The following is a 23,202-nucleotide window of genomic DNA, read 5'->3' on the forward strand; positions in this document are numbered from 1 at the left end:
CACACTTAAAATGTTGTGGTGACATGTTTCGATTAAAAGTTTATAATTAACTCAATCAAACAGTATTTTTCAGAGGACTGTGCTATAAATTCATAATCTTTTTTTCGCTATCTTAAGACTGACTTAGAACGAGTGTGATAATAAAAATTAATTACTCTTATCTGAAGATCAAACTCATTTTTATAATGTTTGCATTTTGATAATATCATTTCTTGACATTTTACTATTGAATTGTTAACATTTTATACTAATTCCTCCATATCTGGATGATAACGCTTTTATTTATTTATTTTTCTCGTGCCGTGAATCCAATTGGCATTTTATTATATTTTGATATCTCAACATAGATGAAGAAGAATATGGAAGCCTGGGCATTCACGGGGCTTACGACCGTCACAGGCTGGTTTAAAATATATCTTTACACACGTGTAACATTCACCAGTTCTACACATGATTGACAACCATACTACTCCAATTCATGGAACTTCTATATATATTGTTCGAATCCGAAACATAGTGCTTGAATCATTAGAATTTCACTAGAGACATCTATGGTCAAATTATAAGCTAAAATAATAAAATGAAAATGATATTTTCTGGTGTTTCTCATGTATGTAATTATAATCCAGGATTTGGACCGCACACTCAAATGAAAGAGTTTCTGCTCAATAAAAAGCTTCTTTCATCTCACCATCTTAAAATAATAATAATGAAAATAATAAACAATAGGATTTCAATTTATTTTTATTTTTTAAATACAAATATTATCTACAACGGAGATATAGATATATATATATATATATATATATATATATATATATATATATATATATATATATATATATATATATATATATATATATATATATATATATATATATATATATAATTTTCTACTTATACATTTAGTTTATTTTATTAGGAAAATACAAATACATATAACGATTATAAAAGATACATATGTATATACCACTGATTATATACCACTTAAAATACTACATACAATTTTTTCTATTTTTCCAAATTAAATTTAATAATCCTTAATTCGGCCACATCATCCACAATCGCATGGCTCATGACGGAAATAATTATCAAGATATCATTAAAATCTCAACATCGATAAAAAAGTGTCTGGAATTCATAATTAGGAAGTCTGGACCTGGACAGGGCTAACGACCTGTCATTAGCCGTTTTAAGTGATCACTTTAATCTCTTTGTAACATTCACCGCTCTACCCATATCAATGATTGTTTTTACCATATAAGTATATTAAAATTTTATGTATTTTTTTAAGGTTTGAGCTATGTGGTTGATAATGGTTGGAATGGGAATGTTACACGGTGATAAAAGTGACCATGTAACCAGCCGATGACAAGTCAAAAGAGCTGTAAATTCTCAGACTTACATATACCCATCTGAAAACACTTCTTCATCTATGTTGAAAAATCAACGTAGTCTTGATTTTTTTTAAAATAACTCCTAAGTAAAGTACAATTCATTTGATCACACTAAAAATATTCTCTATGCATAATTTATAATACTAGTATTGTAAAATGTGCCCCCAACACAAGTTATGTGACAGCGAGGACACATTTTCATACATTTAAAATCTGAATATAAATTTTAATTAAAAATAAATAAATAAATTTCAAGGCTTGTACAGGGTGGCACAAAATTAATTACCCTATCGTAAAATGCTATAATTTTTGCGTCATTTGTCAATCAAACAAGGGGGGGGGGTTAAATAAATATTTGTGATTTTTTCACAACAATGTTTATTCAATATTACCCTGGACTGGTACTTGAAGCGGAGGGCTGATCACCTTTCCTTCGTGTGTTAACGAACAAAAAAAAACTGCGTTTATATGATGCAGTGCCCTATGCACCATCGGGGTGCGGATAAGAGTTTGATGAAGAATGTATGGAATATTAAAAAATAATTATAAATAGGCGTATAAAGCTAATTTTGATGAAAGAAATTTTTTAGAGTTTATATTATGCAGTGCCCTATGCATCATCGGGTGTGGATAAGGGTTTGAAGAATAAAAATAACAAGATTTTTTTAATTTTTTTTATATTTGACTGTTTTTTTTGTCGTTTACATTTAAAGTTTGTCAAATAGAGGTCCGTTATATCGAGGTTTTACTGTATTAACCTTTACTGGTCCAATGTCGAATCTAATTCGACACCGATTTTTTCCTCTAAGGTCCCATGTCGGATGTTATTTGACATTTTTTCATCATAAGTATTATTTATTTAAATTCCAAGCTTACATTTTTGTCACTCGTATCTATTACGACAGTATGTGGAGCAGAGGACAAATGATTTTTTTTCCAATTGGAATGTAACTGTCTACCTAGATTTTTTTAATTTTAGGGAATCGGAAAGGGTTAATATATAATCGTAGGGTGATAATCCAGTGTCCGAGAGAATATATTATAATAATTTTAATTTTCTAAAATTTCATAGTTTATTTGTGATTTTAGTGTCATAAAAATATTATAAATAAGATTTAAATTTATCCCTTGGTAAATTTCAAAAAGTCATGTAGTTCCCTTTCATAAATAATTACAGTAAGTACATTAGCATTTGGTCTCACGTTTCAAAAACCGCCATCATCCAAAAAGCGTTTATCCGAGTAAAACAAGTGTGCAAGCAGTCACAAATATATATTTTATTTTATTTTATCTTTTTGGGAATTATTCAGCTTGTACTTAAAAATAAAAATAAATGGTTAGGTTGACAATGATAAGAGGCAATCAAATAATTCCACATGTATATATATATATATATATATATATATATATATATATATATATATATATATATATATATATATATATATATATATATATATATATATATATATATATATATATATATATATATATATATATATACGAGAAAACATATGAGCCTAAGAGGCTTGCACTCTGTACATCAAGGTTTAAAAAAAAGATAAATAAACAAATAAAACAGAAATGCCAACATGTTAGAAAATCCAAATAAGTTCCATAGAACTTGACTTTAAAGCAAAAATATATGATTGTGATTCCACAAAAAAAGATGTAGCTGCTTTTGAAATGTGACGACCCGAATCATCGTCCGATTTTCTATTAGTTGTCTGCTTTTTCTCTGAACTTCTGCAGGATGGCTGTCAGCTCCTTTGATGTTGTAGTTTTGTACTGAAAACAAAAAAAAAACACTGAGTTTTGTACTATAAAAAAAACACTGAATGATTTTTGTAATGAGAACATTAAAAAACCTGACTGAGTTTGTACTGATAACAAAATAACTGAATGAGTTTTGTAATGAAAACATTAAAAAAACTGACCGAGTTTGACAAAAAAAATAGCTGAAACACAGCACGGCTGTCCAAACTCAAAACACAGAAAGGGACATTTTTTTGTAGTACATTTTTTTGCATTTTTGGACTAAGTCGATTCTACTTAGTCCAAAAATACAACAAAAAAACGAACTTCAAAAAAATGGCCCTTTCTGTGTTTTAAATTTGGACAGCCGAGCATCGTCACCATACAAAAAGATATGCAACAGATAGTCGAATAGATCAATTTACTCCAATATTTTATCCATTCAGTTCTTCCATGCAATATATTTCATCCAAGCATAGATTAAACAGCTGCGGTGACATTACACATCCCTGTTTAACACGATAAGATATCACAATTTACCCCAGAAATGTTTCTCTGCACCAGGAGCTGGCTGTACAGCCTCCAGCCTTCGGCTTCCCCGGCGCTCTTCTGCAGCTCGGCCTTCTCCAGCTTGAAGAGAGCTGTTCCCGCTATTCCGCGCAGGTTCTTGCGCACATCCTCGTTGAAGCCCTTGGCTTCCAACCACTGCTGGACTTCCTGGGCTGAAGAAGCCTGCGAACATTCAGGTCGATAATTACGAGGGTTAATTAAATTTTTATTTCATTACACGACCCTGTTTTACACCTTAGATACGTGAATGATCCCCTTAAGTAAAAGGTATTATACAAACCTGGTTGATGTATAGATCCGGAGTTTTAAGGATGTCCAGTTTTCTTCTGTTTTCCCTCATGGCAAGGATTATTTTCAATTCTTCTTGCATGTCTTCTCCTCCCAAACTCTTGACGCTTCTGGAAGCTGTAACCCGAATTTCACACACGTCATATTATAAATTACACAGCCCCCGGAAATCCTAATTCAATAAACAAGTATATATCAGGCAAGAGTCTTCCGGATAGAATAAGAGATGCCAGGATCAGGGAAATATGCGAGATGGAAGATGTCGTTAGGTGGGGAAGGCAACGAAGGAGACAATGGTATGCGCATGTGAGGAGAATGGAACCATCCAGACTCCCCCACATCGCACTGTACGGCCAACCCCGTGGTAGACCACCAAAGAGATGGGTCGATAGCTGGGAATCGACATCGCAGGAGGCTAATCCCTATTAAAAACAGGCCACAAGCCCTACATCAAGAAGAAGAATTTTTTATAAAGAAAATATATTGGTATTTGACTTTTTTTAATATACTCGTAATTTTTTTCGACTTTTTATATTTAAAAAACTTTTTCTTCTTTTCAAAACTATGAATTTATAGTTTTGAAATTTTATTTAAGGTAAACTAAATTTTTAAATAACTAACTAACTAACTTCATCACGCCGCTTCCCCGCAGAGGTGGGCAGAGAGAATCGAACGCCACACCACTCCGTCTTTGCAAACATTCTTTGCCTCTTCTACATTCATGCATCTCCTCATACATCCCCGACGATTATTACGACTCCTGACCCGGCCGCTTTCAAGTATTTGACATACCTGATTGTGCCAAGTTTTCCTCGGTCGTCCTCTGCTTCTTTTTCCAACTACATTCGCCTCATAAATTTGTTTAACCGTTCTTTCTTCACTCATACGCTCCACATGTCCAAACCATCTCAACACAACTTTCTTAATTTTATCGATAATGCTTTTTAAATTTAATTTTTTTAAATAAAAAAAAACGGTGTTTTAAGGCCAAGATTTCAACAGTCCGAATCACAACGCACTCGGCCGCGCCGAGGGCTGGACGGATTTTCACTCAATTTTTTTAGAGTGTAAACTGGATTTTTATTTTTAGTTTTTGTAACTTTTTAACTCCTTGCCTCTCAATATTTTTCTTCTTAAAACAATATATTTATTTCGAAGAAAAACTTACTTATTCGATACAAAAACGGGATTTTAAGAAAGACAATAGAATCACGTCAAATGTTATCTGGGTTTGAAGAAAATTAAGTTGTGAATTATCGTATATTAAGCATATCGTATATCGGCCTTAAGACATAGTATTCGTGGTCTGAGACTTTCTAATTTACCAGTATTACTTACATAACAAAGAAATTCATAATCATAATACACGAGGACATAACAAAATACATGTGGAGCCGATATACACTACTAAATTTGGAGTAAGGTCCTTAAAATATATTGCCTATACCCAAATTAACCACCTGCCTGACATATATAAAATAGAACCCATTCGGAGATCCACAACAAATAATCTGAAAAAATACTTTATGGAAAGACATATATCGCTCACTCCTTCAAGAACGTCATAAATCAAAAATCGTAAAATTTCAGTAACGCATGTTTTCGGGATGCCCAGAAAATGTACTATATCCCAGCAAAAGCGGCATATTTTTAACTTAATATTTACCCGCTACAGGGCAGAAAGTGTTGTTTTTGCATTTTGAATAAAAGGTACTGTTTAATTATTTTTTTTAAATTTACTAAATATTTTTCAAATGCAGAAAAAACCTTCAGGTTTTACCTAAAAAGATCTGTTGCACAATAAAAAGTTCAATAAGTGGCTTGGAACTTATTTTTAATACATTGTATTATATTTTTAAGCTTTAAAAACGTTCTCCTGAAAAATCAAGTTTTTTGATTTATGACGTTCTTGAAAGGAGTGAGCGATATGTAGTGATATATAGTCATATTTTCTTATTTTGTTTATATCTTATGTTTTTTAGATTTTCTCATTTTTTATAATTTCTCATTTATTTCTTTTAAATATACTACTTATGCCTATTTGTTATACCTGTTTTTTTGTTTTTATATTTTGTCAGGTATTAGTTTTGGTTATTTTTTTAAAATCTTTTTTGTAACGTTATTATTTGTGTTCCAGTCTTGTTAACCTTAATCCCATGTGTCCCAAAATGTGAAACCGAAATTACTCATCGGGAATATTATACATATGACTTATGTGTGTAATATGTTTTTGAAAAATTAAATAAATAACTGGTATTTATAATTATATATAATACTCACACAAAGTATTATATTTGGACGTAGGGGCGCTCTTGGTCTCCACGGGGACCGCCACGGGAGCCGGCGGGGGCGGCGGCGGCGGAGGGGGCGCCATCCTTTGCACAGACTCCGCATCAGACTCCAGATCTAACAACCGAAAACATGTGCTGAAAATCCATTTAAAATACAATGATCTCTCTCTCTTTTCACAAATGCGGGCAGAATGAGACGCGAAAGAGAATAATGATCGAAAGTCGGGCACACATAAGAAATGTTATATTTAAAAATAAAAATAAAAAATAATATATATATATATATATATATATATATATATATATATATATATATATATATATATATATATATATATATATATATATATATATATATATATATATATATATATATATATATATATATATATATATATATATATATATATATATATATATATATATATATATATATATATATATATATATATATATATATATATATATATATATATATATATATATATATATATATATATATATATATATAAATATATAATGCCCAATTCGATTTGTAAGTTGTCCAACTTGCTTTGTGATGAGTCCTATTTGCTTTGCATGGCGTTAACTTTGCTTTGTGAGGCGTCAAATTCGCTTTGAAAGGCGTCCAATTTGCTTTGTGGGCGTCCAATTTGCTATATAAGGCGTCAAATTTGCTTTTTAAGGCGTCCAACTTGCTTTATAAGACATTCAATTTGCTTTATAAGGCGTTCCGTTTGCTTTGTAAGACGTCTAATTTACTTTGTAAGGCGTCCGATTTGATTTGAAAATTGTCCATTTTGGCAAGTTACACGTCTTATTTTTGTAAGGCATCCAATTTGACTTGCAAGGCGTCCAATTAATAAGTAAAACGTCTAATATGATTTGCAAGGCGTCCAATTAACAAGTAAAACGTCTAATTTGATTTGCAGGGCGTCCAATTTTACAAGTTTAAGGCTAATTTGATGTCAGGCGTCCAATTTGACAAGTTGAACGTCTGATTTGATTCGAATAGCGTCTAATTTGGCAAGTAAAACCATCTCTGATAACATTCAAGAAACTCTTAAAACATTACTATTTATCCTCAGAACCCCAACTCTTATGACACCGTTCCATAGTTCCTTTGCCTCTCCCACTCAACTCCTTACCTGATCAAACACGATTTTTCTGGATTTACTTTTTGTGACAGCTATATTGTGAAATTCCACATCTCGCTCACTCCTTTCAAGAACGTCATAAATCAAGAATGCCCAAAAAATGTACTATATCCCAACAAAAGTGGCATATTTTTAACTTAATATTTACCCGCTACAGGGCAGAAAACGTTGTTTTTGCATTTTGAAGAAAAGGTATTGTTTAATTATTTTTTTTTAAATACTTAATATTTTTGAAATGGAGAAAAAACCTTCAGGTTTTACCTAAAAAGATCTGCTGCACAGTAAAAAGTTGAATAAGTGGCTTGATATTTATTTTTAATACATTGTATTATATTTTTAAACTTTAAAAACGTTCTCTTGAAAAATTAAGTTTTTTGATTTATGACGTTCTTGAAAGGAGTGAGCGATCTGTCAAAATTGCGACTGAAGTTTTTATTTTTCTTAAGTTCCGTTAAGAAAAAATAAAAACACTTAAGTTTTCTTAAGTTAATAACCTCTTAGCTTTATTGCTGAAATACACTTTTTTTTAAATAACCTAACGTCCAAGTGACTCTGAAATCTAGCTAGGGCTTATGCAACACCGCTTATCATGTCCCTACTCAGGCTTCAACTTTATAAGTTTCATAGCCTATGCCCACTCGTGAGTGGATTTACTCTTTATGTTTAAACTTACTATAATTTCATGTAATTCATGAGTGAAAATTCTAGTCAAAAACATCCGAAATACACCAGCATCATCTTCGATATATCAACAGCCATTTGACAAAATATACCAAAGACGATATTTTCACTTCAACCAGCGCATAAATCTTCAATCTCTCACGCTACTTTATTATAATATTCTTCACAATCTCAATGCACCTAAATATCTGTCTGGAAATTTTATGTACCTCTCAGATCATGGTCTATCACTTGGTTCTTCCCAAGAAAGAACACTTTCCATTCCTCGCCATAACACATCATTCTTCAGTAATTCCTTCTCTGTCCAAGCGGCCAGCCTATGGAATGAATGACCTCTCTGCGTAAACAAATGCACCTTCTCTAATAGCTTTTAAGCAACGTCTGAGACATTACTATCTATCATTAGAATCCTAACTGTCCATCAAACCTCCTCCCTTAGTTCGGTAGTGTCAAGGCAAAGGGGTAAAAAAATTAATTTTCTAAGTTTTTTCCACAAAATGTCTAAAATAGTGTATTCCATAATCTGGCAAAAGGATATAGCTGTAGTTGCAATACTTATTTAGTTTAATTAAGATATGTCCATATAAAAATACATAAAACAAATGAGTTATTTAATTTCGCAAGTTTGTTTTCGCTCTCCTGCAAAAGCTGGTCTGAGACAGATATACCCCTTTGCCTTTACACTATCGACATATGATAATATGAGACGCGTTTCGCCTTATTAAGACATTATCAAACGCTGTTAATAAGACGAAACGCGTTACATATTATCATATATATGTAAATAAAAGTAGAATTCAATCCAGTAACCGTGTTTAATTTTAAATACATTCTTCTTCTTCTTCAAACCCTTATCCGCACCCCAATGGTGCATAGGGCGCTGCATATAAACGCAGTGTTATCTTGATCGTTAACACTAAAGGAAACGTGATCAGCCCCCCGCTTCAGGTACCAGTCCAGGGTGATATTGAATAAATATTAGAGTGGAAAAATCACTTATATTTATTTGACCCCCCCCCTTGGGAATCGAACCCAGGACCTCCAGAATGATAGTCGAGCGTGTTGACCATTACACTATGGAGGCGGACAATAAATATATTACCCGACAATAATTGAAATCAATTTTTTAATTTATATATTTTATCAGGGTCATTTTATTTATTGTTTCGGCATTCACTTTGTGGTAAGACATGATAAAATTGTAAAAGATAACAGACATTACTATCTATCATTAGAATCCTAACTGTCCATCAAACTTCCTCCCTTAGTTTTTCCCTCTACCTCCTTCCCTAAACTCCCTTGTTCCATTTCCTTCCTTATTATCATCAATTTGTAATTTATGTTCTTTTTAATGTTCAAATACTATCTACCCTCTGATTGCAAATAGCTATATATGGTATCAAACGATTTGACCAATATCACTAGTCTGTTTTTGGTTGGTCGGAAGATACTGCTTTTAGCAATAAGCCTGCCAATATATTTAATTATTTTCTGTACATGAAGTTTAAATAAATAAATAAAACATTGATTCTCAGCACTCCAACGATTAAATGAACAGACAGACACAAGACAAACAAATCAAGCTTAGATTTTGGGGACGACACATTTTAAATACGAAATAAAACACACAGTTACATTTAAAAAAAACATATATTTTACACCAAACATATATATAGCACATACAATAACAAATATATAATAATCTGACAAGAAAGGTACATGGTTAAAAAATATATTGCGTTATTTAAAAGTTCAACCATTTTTAACATAAAAAAAATTACATGCACAATATATGTGGAGGTCCTCACCAAAACGTTACATTTCCATTTTAAATGATTTTAAGTAATCAGGAATTCTAGCTTGTAAAATTGTTACGTTTTGGTGCGATTTAATGATTTCACGTTAGTTTAACACAGGATTGGTCATGTTTTGTCGCAACTTTGATTGAGATTTCAATAAAATACAGTAAAAACAGAAAGGATTTGTATTTAAAGGATTTTTTGAGCAATATTGGAAATACAACTTTTTAGTAAGGACCACATATCGTCACTCCTTTCAAGAACGTCATAAATAAATAAACTTGATTTTTCAGGAGAACGTTTTTAAAGTTTGAAAATATAATACAATGTATTAAAAATAAATATCAAGCCACTCACTGAACTTTTTACAGTACAACAGATCTTTTTAAGTAAAACCTGAAGTTTTTTTCTCCATTTGAAAAATATTTACTTTATTTAAAAAAATTATTAAACAATAACTTTTCTTCAAAATGTAAAAACAACACTTTCTGCCCTGTAGCGGGTAAATATTAAGTTAAAAACATGCCTCTTTTGCTGGGATATAGTACATTTTCTGGGCATTCCGAAAACACGCACAACCGAAAATTGATGATTTTTTATTTATGACGTTCTTGAAAGGAGTGGGCGATATGTGTATCTATTTTATATCCGCCCAGTTGTTGATAAATGCGATCTATAATGCATATCAAGTGCTTTTTTGGATGAGAAAAGTCGAAACGTGATCTTTCAGACGAATGTGTGGCAAAACTATGTATGAAGATGTTCGAATGGTGATTTTTTTTTACGTACACAATATATGTGTACCTGTATATTATCCGACCAGTTTTTGATTATATAGGTCCTTTAATACATCAGATTTTGTGAACGAGTATTTGGACACACTCAAAATGTTGTCAATAAAATAATTTTTCAACACATAATTCACTAAAAATTTCTATTAAAATTGACTGTAAACATATTCCTAAATAAATTAATGATAGACCATTCAAAAATAGATATAATATACTAAAAAAAAACTAAACTTTTCAAAATCCTAAACAAAACATACAAAGAAGACAAGCATCTCTTTATATTGATCTTTAAACAAGACCCGAGGTCTTGGAACGATGAACTGAGTCACGACCGGGCGGGAATCGAACCAGTGACCGCAGATTCGAAAACTAATACGCCGCCGCACAGCCGAGACTCAATCGATCAAACGTATTTTAAAATTTTAAATAAATTAAAACTAACGGAATTAAAACAAGTCTAAAATCTAAACAAACATAAATGCATTTCTCAAAATCTAAATGTCTTTCCATATTGCGTAATTATAATTTTTACAGATGTTTTATTTTTGCTTTTCATTAACGTCTATTAAATATTTTAAAAAAAAAATATATATATATATATATATATATGTATATATATATATATATATATATATATATATATATATATATATATATATATATATATATATATATATATATATATATATATATATATATATATATATATCTGTATAATAGTATATACTCGTATGCTTATTATATATCATGCGTTTTCTTACCTATATATTTTTATTTTTATTAAAATGGACGGAATATATTAAATTATTACCTATACACATTGAAAACAAAAGCGAACAATACATAATTTTTGACAGAATATATATATATATATATATATATATGTGTGTGTGTGTGTGTGTGTGTGTGTGTGTGTGTGTGTGTGTGTGTGTATATATATATGTGTGCGTGTGCGTGTGTGTGTGTGTGAGTGTACGGTGGACCTCTCATAACGAGTAATTTGTATAACAGAGAAGACGCAAGTCCCTATTTCACTACATTCACTTGTGAGCCGGGACTTCAGCGCCAGTCAAAGTAAAATTTTTTTCGCTAAACGAGTAAGATTCTGGAATGTATTATGCTCGCTATAAGAGGTTTCACTGTACATATATATATATATATATATATATATATATATATATATATATATATATATATATATATATATATATATATATAAAATATATGATGTTTTACAAAAAGTAAAACAATGGACAAAACAGCTGACGCGACAAATACCAGTCGTGATATAAATTATACAAAAATTTTCCACAATTTTCCACATTCCACGTACATATGCAGGGGACACATTGCACAAGTGTACCACATTACAAGGAAGGAACATTCTATGGATTTGTAATGTTCTGAAATCTAGCTACGGCTTATGCAACACCGCTTATCATGACCCTACTCAGGCTTCATCTTTTTGATTCTCTGTTTTCTGTTTAAAATGAAATATTTGTAGCTTATATCAGCTCTTTTAAACTAATTTTATTTCTGATAATATCTATTGTATTCTTGCCAGTGCCCTTTACTATAACCTAAAATATAATGTATACCCACACACAGGCCATGCCTTTGTGGGATCTTTTTTTGTAGTAATATTTAATATTTTTTTGTATTTGTAATTATAATATTTACTTGTAATCAAGTTTTATAGCCTATGCCTACTCGTGAGTGGATTTACTCTTTACGTTTTAAAGTTACTATAATCTCATGTCATTCGTGAGTGAAAATGCTAGGCGAAAACACTCGCTTTAAAAACTGAATTGAATTAAGAGTTTTTTTTTTAATTTAAAGAGAAATATTTGTGTTTTAAAAATTTACAAAAATATTTCAATTTCATACTATTTCTGTGCCTAAGCAGCTCATTATCAGAAATAGGTATCAAATTGTGGTAGAGTGGGTTCGAACCGAGAAACTCTGACTTAAGAGTCCGCGACACTAGCCACGGGACCACAACCCGACACATTTTAGTTTGTAATGTACAATATATTGTGGTCATACAGGGGAAAGTGACCGAGTGGATTTTTTTACAAAAATGTTATCATTGACTATTTGATATCTTACTAGCTTAATTTTGCCCTGAAAAAAATCCCAAAGGATTTTAAACTTGGAAGTATAATTTCGCAGTCGTACAGGAGAAAGTGACCAACTGACAAAACGTAAAATGTTCAGGAGGGCCATTTAAGTCACTTTTGCTTGGCAACAAAATAAACATCAATGCAGTTAGTTATTTTTAACTCGTCAATATATTATACTTCCAAGTTTAAAATCCTTTGGGAGTTTTTCAGGGCAATATTAAGCTAGTAAGATATCAAATAGTCAATGATCACGTTTTTGTAAAACAATGCACTCGGTCACTTTCTCCTGTATGAGTACGATATATTGACTTGTTAAAAATGACTAACTGCATTAATGTTTATTCTCTTGCCAAGTCAAAAAGTGACTTAAATGGGCCTCCGGAACATTTTACGTTCAGTTAGTCGGTCACTTTCTCCTGTCCGACTATGATATGTTATTTATTGTAACTGCAGACAGTTGGTAGAATTCCATATGGAATTGTTGGGTAATATATCCAAAATAAAACAAGGCTTGTGTTGGATTGAATTCTACATTTATTTATGTATATGTTAATACGTGACGCGTTTCGTTTTCTTAGGACATTATCAAACACAGAGTGTTTGATAATGTCCTAAGAAGACGAAACGCGTCACGTATTAAGATATACATAAATAAATATAGAATTCAATCCCATTCAACACAAACCTTGTTTTATTTTGGATATATTACCCAACAATATGATATGTTAGTTATTTTTGAATAAATTGAATGAAATTGAGTATTGCAATGTTTCTTCCTTGTAACGGTATGGGGTAAGGGTAGGTTTGGAGTGGGTGGGGACAGCAGGCTAGAAGTAGCGGAACTCCCCCTTTTTGCCGAGCCTCTCCTTGCGGACCCAGTCCACGGAGCGGTTGGCGTTGTTACCTGACGCCGTTGGGCTGTCCCGGGGGCTGCTGCTGCCGGCGCGCCCGTCCTGGAACCAGACCACACAAGTCAGCAATAGAACGACAGCGCTGCGCCCAGAAATCCCACCCGAGTGACTTTTTTTTTTTTTTAGATGGGAATTTTTTTATTTTTCTATTTCTGTGAGCCTAAGCGGCTCATTATTAGAAATAGGTATCAAATTGTGGTAGAGTGGGTTCGTACCGAGAAACTTTGACTTAAGAGTCCGCGACACTACCCACGGGACCACGACCCGACACATATCTTTATCCTAACATGATTTACTTGATACATCCTATTTTAAACCATTAATGTTTTATATCAGTGATTCCCAAAGTGGCCTATACCGACAACTTTCAACTTGGTATGTAAGCGAAAAAAAATTGGAACCCATGAAATAAAAATGAGGGTCAACGACGCACTCGCGTGCGCTTAAGCGGCTCATTATTAGAAATAGGTATCAAATTGTGGTAGAGTGGGTTCGAACCGAGAAACTCTGACTTAAGAGTCCGCGACACTAACCACAGGACCACAACCCGAGCCAATCTGTATCTGATCTAAATCGCAGTATATCGGATTTAGATCAAACAAAAGGCAAAAAATGAAAGGTTTGAAATACCGGATGGTTGTAGTTGTTGGTCGAGTAGACGGGGTTGCTGAAGGTGTCCTGCGGGGAGTGCGGGGCCACGATGGTGTGCGGCACGTGGGCAGTCTGGCCGCGGCGATTCCTAGCTTTCCACCACTTGCGGGTGTGGTCCAAGATCTGAGGGAAATTTATAAAAAAAAAAAATGGTCACCAAGGTATTTTTAAAAATATTTTAAGGGGGAGTTCGCAGACTCTAAAATTCAGGACGCGGACGACAGCGCTAGAAGTCGGTCATTTAAAAATCTATACATGAAAAATAATCATAATAAATTTGGATAATTTATATAGCGCTATTTTCGTAAAATACTATTTGAATACAAGGAATCCCTGAAGGACGCAGACCCCCAGGCAGACCTACAAAAAGGTGGCAAGACAGCTGGGAGTCAACATCCCAAGAGCGACATGCGGAGGCACAAACAGATCCTTAGGATCTAGAAAAAGAAGAAGAAGAAGACTATTTGAGACTTTATTTATATCTACCATAGATTTAAGACGCTTTTATCTATGTGATTATACGGCTGTCCAAATTTAAAACACAGTAAGGGACATTTTTTTGTAGTACGTTTTTTTTTGCATTTATGGACTAAGTAGACTCTACTTAGTCCAAAAATGCAAAAAAAACGTAATACGAAAAAAATGTCCCTTACTGTGTTTTAAATTTGGACAGCCGTATAGCTGTAAAAGATAAACATATATGGGAATTTGACTCTTTTCAGAAAATATATAGAAAAAATATTTTTTCCATGACTTAAGTGACCTGGCGTCGGAAAAATTGGGCGTTTTTTTAATCGTATTGCTATGGTTGTCTCACCTCCAAGTATTCGCCTCTCACTACCGTCAGCTCCTTGTCGTTGTTGGCCGTTCTGGGGTAGGTGACGCGAACCACCCTCCCTCCCCGAGCCACCACCTCCTCTGCCCACGCCTCGCCCAAGTCATCTGGAATACCAAACACATATTACAACCAAATACCAAGTAATACGTATATAATAAATAAAGTAAGTGTTATTTTTTTGTCATCTCATCATTAGCCTATGACGGTCGTCAGCCCCGTAAATGCCAAGTCTTCCATATTCTTCTTCATCTTTAATGAGATGTCAAAAAATAATATGAAAAATACTCCTTTAATTGGAGATAATCCAGATTTGTGAACAAGTATTTGGACACACTCAAAATGTTGTAAATAAGAGTGTGTTAAGATGGTTTGATCACATGAATTGAATGAGTGAAGAAAGGACAGTTAAACAAATTTATACAGCAAATTTATTTGGAAATAGGAGCAAAGGAAGGGTGGAGAAAACTCGGCAAGATCAAGTATTTCAAATACTTGGGCATGGTCCGGCTCCGTGGTGTAATGGTTAGTTCGTTTAGCTACCATACTGGAGGTTCAGGGTTCGATTCCCAAGAGGGTGGTCAAAATAAATATTTGTGATTTTTCATTCTAACATTTATTTGATATAACCCTGGACTGGTACCTGAAGCGGAGGGCTGATCACCTTGCCTTCATGTAAGTTACAATCATAATAGTACTGCGTTTATATGATGCAGTGCCCTATACAACATTGCCGTATGGATAAGGGTTTGAAGGAAAAATAAATGTAGAATTTAATCCAATAACCTTATTTAATTTTGGAATTTACAAAACTTGTGTCCGACCCATCATGACGTATGGAATCAAAGGTAGAGCGGACACCGTTGCCACAAAAAACGCGCTTAGTGTCAGAAATGAAGACTCTAAGAAGCATATCAGGCAAGAGTTTTCGAGATAGCATAAGAAACGCTAGGATCAGGGAAATATGTGAGATGGAAGATGTCGTTAGGTGGGGAAGGCAACGAAGGAGACAATGATATGCGTAATGGAACCATCTAGACTTCTCCACATCGCACTGTACGGCGAACCCCATGGTAGACGACTCCCGGGCAGACCACCAAAGAGATGGGTCGATAGGTGGGAATCGACATCGCAGAAGGCTAATCCCTCTTAAAAACAGGCTACAAGGCCTACAACAAGATGAAGAAGAAAAAGAAGAATTTGGGATATTTCACCGGAAAAAAATTTATCCTATTGTACAGTCGCATGATAAAATGTTTGCAAAGACAGTGGTGTGGTGTGGTGTGGTGTGGCGTTAGTCAGGTGTGTCTAGTTACCAGTCTCGGGGGTGTCGCCGCGACGGCGCGGCGGGGGGCTGGCGGAGCCCGCCAGGGGCACCTCGGTGAGGCGGCCCCCCCGCCTTGCAAACGGGGGCTCCCCGAACTCCTCCCCCTCCCCCAGCCGCTGCTGGAAAGAGGCGTCCGACCTGCGCTGCACGGACCTGCAATCCCAACAAATGAGAACAAAATCCACTAGAGCAGTGTTCCGCAAACATTTTCTATTCAAGGTACACCTACCAAATCAAGAAATTTCAGCTGTGCATATTTATCACATTAAAACTAACCAACTAACTAACCATCACGCCGCTTCTTCGCAGGGGTAGGCAAAGAGAATAGAAGGCCACACCACTCTGTCCTTGCAAACATTCTTCGCCTCTTCCACGTTCATGCATCTCCTCATACATACCCGCCGATTGTTTCGACTCCTAACCTGACCGCTTTCAAGTATTTGGCATACTTGATCGTGCCAAGTTTTTCTCGGTCTTCCTCTGCTCCTTTTTCCAATTACATTCGCCTCATAAATTTGTTTAACCGTTCTTTCCTCACTCATTCGTTCTACATGTCCAAACCATCTCAACACACCTTTCCTAATTTGATCGATAATGCTTGTCTCAGCTTTGCATTTCTTCCTTATTGAGCCTACTTAACTGAGTACAGGCAATCAAAACGTGGAGCAATTTTGTTATTTTCACAAAACTAGATTTTTTTCCGCGTCACACTAACTAATCACCACAGTACACCAGTGTGCCGCAGCACACACTTTTCGGAACAATGCATTAGAGCATAATGAGACAATCCGTTGTAAGAACCTGCGATGACTCCCTACTCAGTCACGAGTAGGTGCCTAAACAAACAAGTTAGCCCGACAGGTTGGCCGCACTGATAAACCTACTAGGTTGTAAGCCTTGCGTACCGAGCGAGAGTCCATAAAAACCGCAATCTTTCTCTTCTTGCACGATCGCCGCTCAAGACACTTGCTGCCAGTGACCACGACCTTCGCGTAACCAAATTATCGTCATTTTTAATTAATGTTTTACTTAGTTACCACTATTTCTTAAAATCTACTGTGACACGTGTTTCGATGCATTCCGCATCATTTTCAAACACCGTATATGATGCGGAATGCATCGAAACACGTGTCACAGTGGATTTTAAGAAATAGTGGTATTTACTATGTAAAACATTAATAAAAAATGGAGAGATTTTACCACAAAGTGACTGCCGAATCAATTAATGAAATTATCGTCACTTAGTTTCCGTGATTTTCATTATTCTTAAAAATAGTTTTAGAATCCTTACTAATTTTTTTTTATTTTATGACATTAATTCAACACACTTCGGACGGGTATTTTTCACCTACGATAGTGATGGGATTTGATAATTATGTACAGCGCAGAAGGTAAAAATACTCTTCCTGTCCTTGAACATCAATCGACCAAACGCGTAGAAATACCTTTCCCTATTAAGTGCGTTAAAAAACTGTGATCTATGATCAAGTGAGTACGTTTTTCATTTATAGCCAATCTTCCGATGGTCTAAGGGAGCTAGGTACAGTAGAATTGCGATATAACGAAATCCAAGGGACCAAAAAATATTAATTCGTAATAACGAATTCCCACATATAACGAAGTTTAAAAATACCATACTAGTATATGATGCGCGCTGTTGCAAAAAATGTTGCGCAGCTTCACAAAAAGATCGCAAGTTCAGCAAACAAAGGAGGAAGGGGGCCATAGGGAACTGAATACCTACATATTTTCACTAGTTTTCTTTAATAAGATTTCTTTAATACCTTACCGTGCTAAAAGTGCCGCGGGAACGGCTTACGCGCTACTGGCGGCCAGTGTTGTCAGACGTCAGAGTAGTTTTCGGTATTGAGATTGCGAAATTACAAAACTGGCTGAATTCTGTATTTTTTTTCCAAAATTTACGTGATTTTTTTAAAAAAATATTTATACATCATCATTATAATATCATCTTTTAAGATTTTTTATTTCGTAATAAATTTATGTAAATGTATTAACATTTTTTCGTACGGGAAAAAAGTGATTTTGTTATCCATATTAATGGGATTTTGTTCTATAAATGCATTTTTGTATAAAAAATTGATTTTAGGGAATAATTTATCTTTTTTTTCGATAAATGTCATTTTTCGCTATATCACGATTCGTTATATCGCAATTCTATTGTATTCACGTATGTATCACACCACACATAGAATATTTAGCACCTCATCAGGTGACCCCGACGATAGCGCACGTGTGGTCACTCGGAATCTGTTTGAAGTGAGTTTTTAATGATAAGTACTCTACCTCTGAGGGGATTCGTCCACAACGAAGAAATCCGGTGACCAGCCGTCCATGAACACGGGTTGGTAGGGAGGTACGGGAGTTTTCCACTGGTCTCTGGAAATGTAAATATAACAAACCATACAAAATCGGAGAAAAAATATATTCACTTTAAACTAAAAGGATTGAGTAGAGAGAGTAAGCCCTGGGATGCTCAGACTGCCATCTTCTGTCACATAAAAATGATATATCGCTTACTCCTTTCAACAACGTCATAAATCAAAAAACTTGTTTATTCAGGAGAATGATTTAAAGTTTAAAAATATAATACAATGTATTCAAAATAAATATCAAGCCACTTATTGAACTTTTTACTGTGCAACAGATCTTTTTAGGTTAAACCTAAAGGTTTTTCCTCCATTTGAAAAATATTTAGTACATTTCAAAAAATTATTTAACAATACCTGTTCTTCAAAATGCTATAACGACACTTTCTGCCCTGTAGCGGATAAATATGAAGTTAAAAATATGCCGCTTTTGCTGGGATATAGTACATTTTCTGGGCATTCCGAAAACATGCACAACTGAAAATTGTCGATTTTTGATTTATGACGTTCTTGAAAGGAGTGAGCGATATGTTTCATCTCTGAAGCTTCGGCAGAGAATGGTTAGGTGTTATGTCTGGTCAGTACTTCCATACGGAGTTGAATCCTGGACCCTCAGCACTATAAACCGATTAATAGCATTCAAAATGGGGCTACATCATAGAATGCTACGCATCCCATGGACCGATATGGTCAGCAAAGCAAATGTGCTCCAAAGAGCAAGAGCAGGGAGACAGTTGCTGACTGATATCAAGGTCCGGAAGGTGTCCTATCTGGGGCATGTGCTGGGAGGAGACAAGTACGAGCTATTGCACCTAGTGGAGGGTCCACGAGGTGTGGGCAGAAGGCAGATCTCCTGGCTCCGGAATATACGAGATTGGACAGGGATCAGGACTGTTTAGAGCTGCCCTACAAGGATAATTTTACTCTCGAGTGATAGTCAACGAATTGTCCGCCTCCGTGGCGTAATGGTCAGCGTGTTAAGATACCGTGCTGAAGGTCTAGGGTTCGATTCCCAGGAGGGGTGAATTTAAATATTAGTGATTTAACACTGTAATATTATTTTCAGAAATAAAAAGACTTTGTTTTTTGATCCACTCACATTTTTATTAACCAACTAGTTTCGGCAACAACCTGTTGCCCTCTTCAGGGTTACATTTATTACTAAGTAGTCATAAATTAAACCCTAGAAACTAGTTGGTTAATAAAAATGTAAGTGGATCAAAAAACAAAGTCTTTTTATTTCTCAAGATAATATATCAATATGATCCACAAAGTTAATGCTTTCAATATTCAAAACAAAATTTTACACTGTAATATTTATTTAATATTACCCTGGACTGGTTCCTGAAGCGCAAGAATGATCACCTTGCCTTCATGTAAGTAATGATCAAGATAACACTGCGTCAATTCGATGCAGTGCCCTATGCACCATTGGTTGCGGATAAGGGTTATAAGTAAGTCAGGGGGGTTCGTCATGACACGCACAGATGTTTTATCTCAAGTTAAGACAAGTTTTGAAGGGTGGGCGACAGAGTGGGGCTGATTCTGACCTGGGTATCAGCCAGGGGTCGTCCAGGGAGTGCCAGAGCTCCGTCTCCTTGGAGGTGACGCAGTTGCCCAGCAGGTTGATGGTCTCCCGGGTGAGGAGCGGCTGTACCACTCGCGAAGCCAGCCGCGGCTCGGAGCAGCTCTCGTGAGAGGCGTCCACGATGAGGGCTGGAAGGGACCAAGCATTATACCGACTGACTTGCCGTATGAACCCTTTGATTGATGAGAATCAGTGAAGATTTTACTTGGAAAAAGTCAGGTTTTTCTTTTTAAATATATGATGTTATTTATTTATTTATTGAACGGCTGAAGCCTTGAAGATAATACATATAATACATATATACAGTATCTAATGTAAAAATAAAAAATATACTAATAGAGAAACAAAAAGTCTTATAACAAATAGTCTTATAACACAAAATCGTAATAAAATAACAAGTAGTAGGCACTGGTAAATCCACGTCTCCTTCAAACACTATCGGCGAGCAGTAAGAGAGAGTGAAACACAACGTTTAAATTTATCCATTATAACATGGAGAAGAAATGCTGAGAAAGTACAGATTTCAAGGAGGATAACAATATATTAAATAAATCTGTACTTTCAAAAGCATTGGCTAACATGTGAAGCCGCGGAATGGGAGAGAACATGGCACAGTTTGCATTATGTACAAATACTGGGAATACAGATTTTTGCCTAGTACCTCTTTGGCGCACGCTAAGCTTTATTAACGCATTGTTTATGGGAAATGCTTAAAGGCGTCTTTTACACACTTTTGGCAGAGGGAGAGACGCTTTTAAGCGCTCTTTTAGCTTACTTTTGGTAAAGCGCGAGAGACTTCCATATTCTTCTTCATCTTTGATGAGATGTCAAAAAAAATAATATGAAAATAACTCCTGTAATTGGAGATAATCCAGATTTTGTGAACAAGTATTTGGAAACACTCAAAATGTTGTAAATAAATTATCTGGTCAAATTATAAGCTTAAATAATAAAAATGAAAATGGTATTTTCTGGCGTTTCTCATGTGTGTGATTATAATCCAGGATTTGGACCTCACATACTAATATAAGAGTTTCTGCTTGATAAAAATCTTCTTTACATCTCACCAATCGATGTCTCTAGTGAAGTTCTAGTGATTCAAGAACAAGGTTTCTAAATTGGTTCATATATAAAGAACTTCCAAGAATTTGAGTAGTGTGGTTGTCAATAATGGGTAGAATTGGTGAATGTTACACGTGTGTAAAGTGATCACTTAAACCAGCCGATGACGGTTGTCAGCCCCGTAAATGCCCAGACTTCCATATTCTTCTTCATCTTTGATGAGATGTCAAAAAATAATATGAAAATAACTCCTGTAATTGGAGATAATCCAGATTTTGTGAACAAGTATTTGGACACACTCAAAATGTTGTACATTGTATAATATTTTTAACCTTTAAAAACGTTCTCCTGAAAAATCAAGTTTTTTGATTTATGACGTTCTTGAAAGGAGTGAGAGATATGTTGGGAACATAGGAAATAATACTGACATCGGGTGATAGAGGCCACTACAGTCCATACACATAGAGCACCCTGCGAGAATTCATAAAAAAATACGGAAAAATTAGCTAATTCTTCATCAAAGCTCAAATTGGCAAAGGCCCATTTTAGCCTCCATAGTGTAATGGTTTTGAAAATAGGTGCCTGAGGCGAATAATGGGTATAAAGTAAAACATATAATAAATGTATATATGAAATGAATATGTATATTTGAATGTATCTATGTATAATGAAAAAATAAATAAATAAATAAAAAAAATTAAGTAGTATGGCTTGGTCAGGAATGACGATGTGAGGAGAAGAACCAACAGCCCCTCATACTGGAAGTCCTGAAGAGGAGAAGGTGGACATGGTTGGGACATGTCCTTAGAATGCCACCTGAGAGCATCAACCCCTCGTGTCTCTTCTTCCAACATCGAGGATTCCGGCGCCCATTCACCGACTCAGCGGAACTTGGAGGCGTGCTGGGCACCGCCATACACGTACCTGCCGGCAGTTAAAAGGTTAAGAGTGCGGTTACCCAGGGGCGTGAAGAGGAAGTGCACCAGCTCCGGGGCGTTGGGGTCGTGGATGTGTGACTTGAGCTTGGAGAGCAGGTTGAAAGACAGCTTGAACTTCTGGAAGATGTCGTAGAACTCGTGCTCCGGCGGCGGGCGGGTCCGCATCGACAGAATGCCCTCGCCGGGGTCCGCCTGCTTCTTGGACTTGCGGGACCTGAAACCGAGTCAATCAGCATTAAGTATACCCAGACAACTAAGGGAAAGTCTGTCGATTATAACGACGACAATGTCAATATTGAAATTGAGGTTTTTTTTATTTCTGAATTTTTTTTGGCATTTCACAATATAATATAACTCTTCATTTTTAAATTATTTTTTGCATTTTAAAATAAGTATAATTGGAGAGAAAACCCTTATCCGCATCCCAATGGTGCATAGGGCACTACGTCATACAAAAGCAGTGTTATCTTGATTGTTTACACATGAAGGAAAGGTGATCAGCCCTCCGCTTCAGGTACCAGTCCAGGGTAATATTGAATAAATATTACAGTGAAAAAATCAGTTATATTTATTTGACCCCCCCTGGGAATCGAACCCGGGATCTCCAGAACGGTAGCCGAGCGTGCTGACCATTACACTACGGAGGCGGAA

General features: G+C 35.0%; 1 protein-coding gene across 1 annotated transcript in view; it reads right to left on the minus strand.

Moving 5' to 3' along the window:
- Positions 1 to 2,928: 2,928 nt before the first annotated feature.
- LOC148312763 (epidermal growth factor receptor kinase substrate 8-like) overlaps positions 2,929 to 23,202 on the minus strand; it is a 37,179-nt gene continuing 16,905 nt past the window's right edge. Inside the window, exons 9-19 of the mRNA XM_088274155.1 lie at positions 22,572 to 22,765; positions 20,514 to 20,679; positions 18,881 to 18,973; positions 16,566 to 16,729; positions 15,232 to 15,356; positions 14,394 to 14,537; positions 13,757 to 13,805; positions 6,291 to 6,416; positions 4,003 to 4,127; positions 3,693 to 3,884; positions 2,929 to 3,185 (exon numbers count right to left, since the gene is read on the minus strand). Coding sequence (XP_088130281.1) covers positions 3,117 to 3,185; positions 3,693 to 3,884; positions 4,003 to 4,127; positions 6,291 to 6,416; positions 13,757 to 13,805; positions 14,394 to 14,537; positions 15,232 to 15,356; positions 16,566 to 16,729; positions 18,881 to 18,973; positions 20,514 to 20,679; positions 22,572 to 22,765 — 1,447 coding nt within the window. The 3' untranslated portion in view covers positions 2,929 to 3,116. The remainder of the gene's footprint in view (positions 3,186 to 3,692; positions 3,885 to 4,002; positions 4,128 to 6,290; positions 6,417 to 13,756; positions 13,806 to 14,393; positions 14,538 to 15,231; positions 15,357 to 16,565; positions 16,730 to 18,880; positions 18,974 to 20,513; positions 20,680 to 22,571; positions 22,766 to 23,202) is intronic.

The sequence above is a fragment of the Brachycentrus maculatus genome, unplaced genomic scaffold, assembly GCF_059751285.1.
Source record: "Brachycentrus maculatus isolate JH-2025_06_01 unplaced genomic scaffold, ASM5975128v1 h1tg000033l, whole genome shotgun sequence".
NCBI lineage: Eukaryota > Metazoa > Arthropoda > Insecta > Trichoptera > Brachycentridae > Brachycentrus > Brachycentrus maculatus.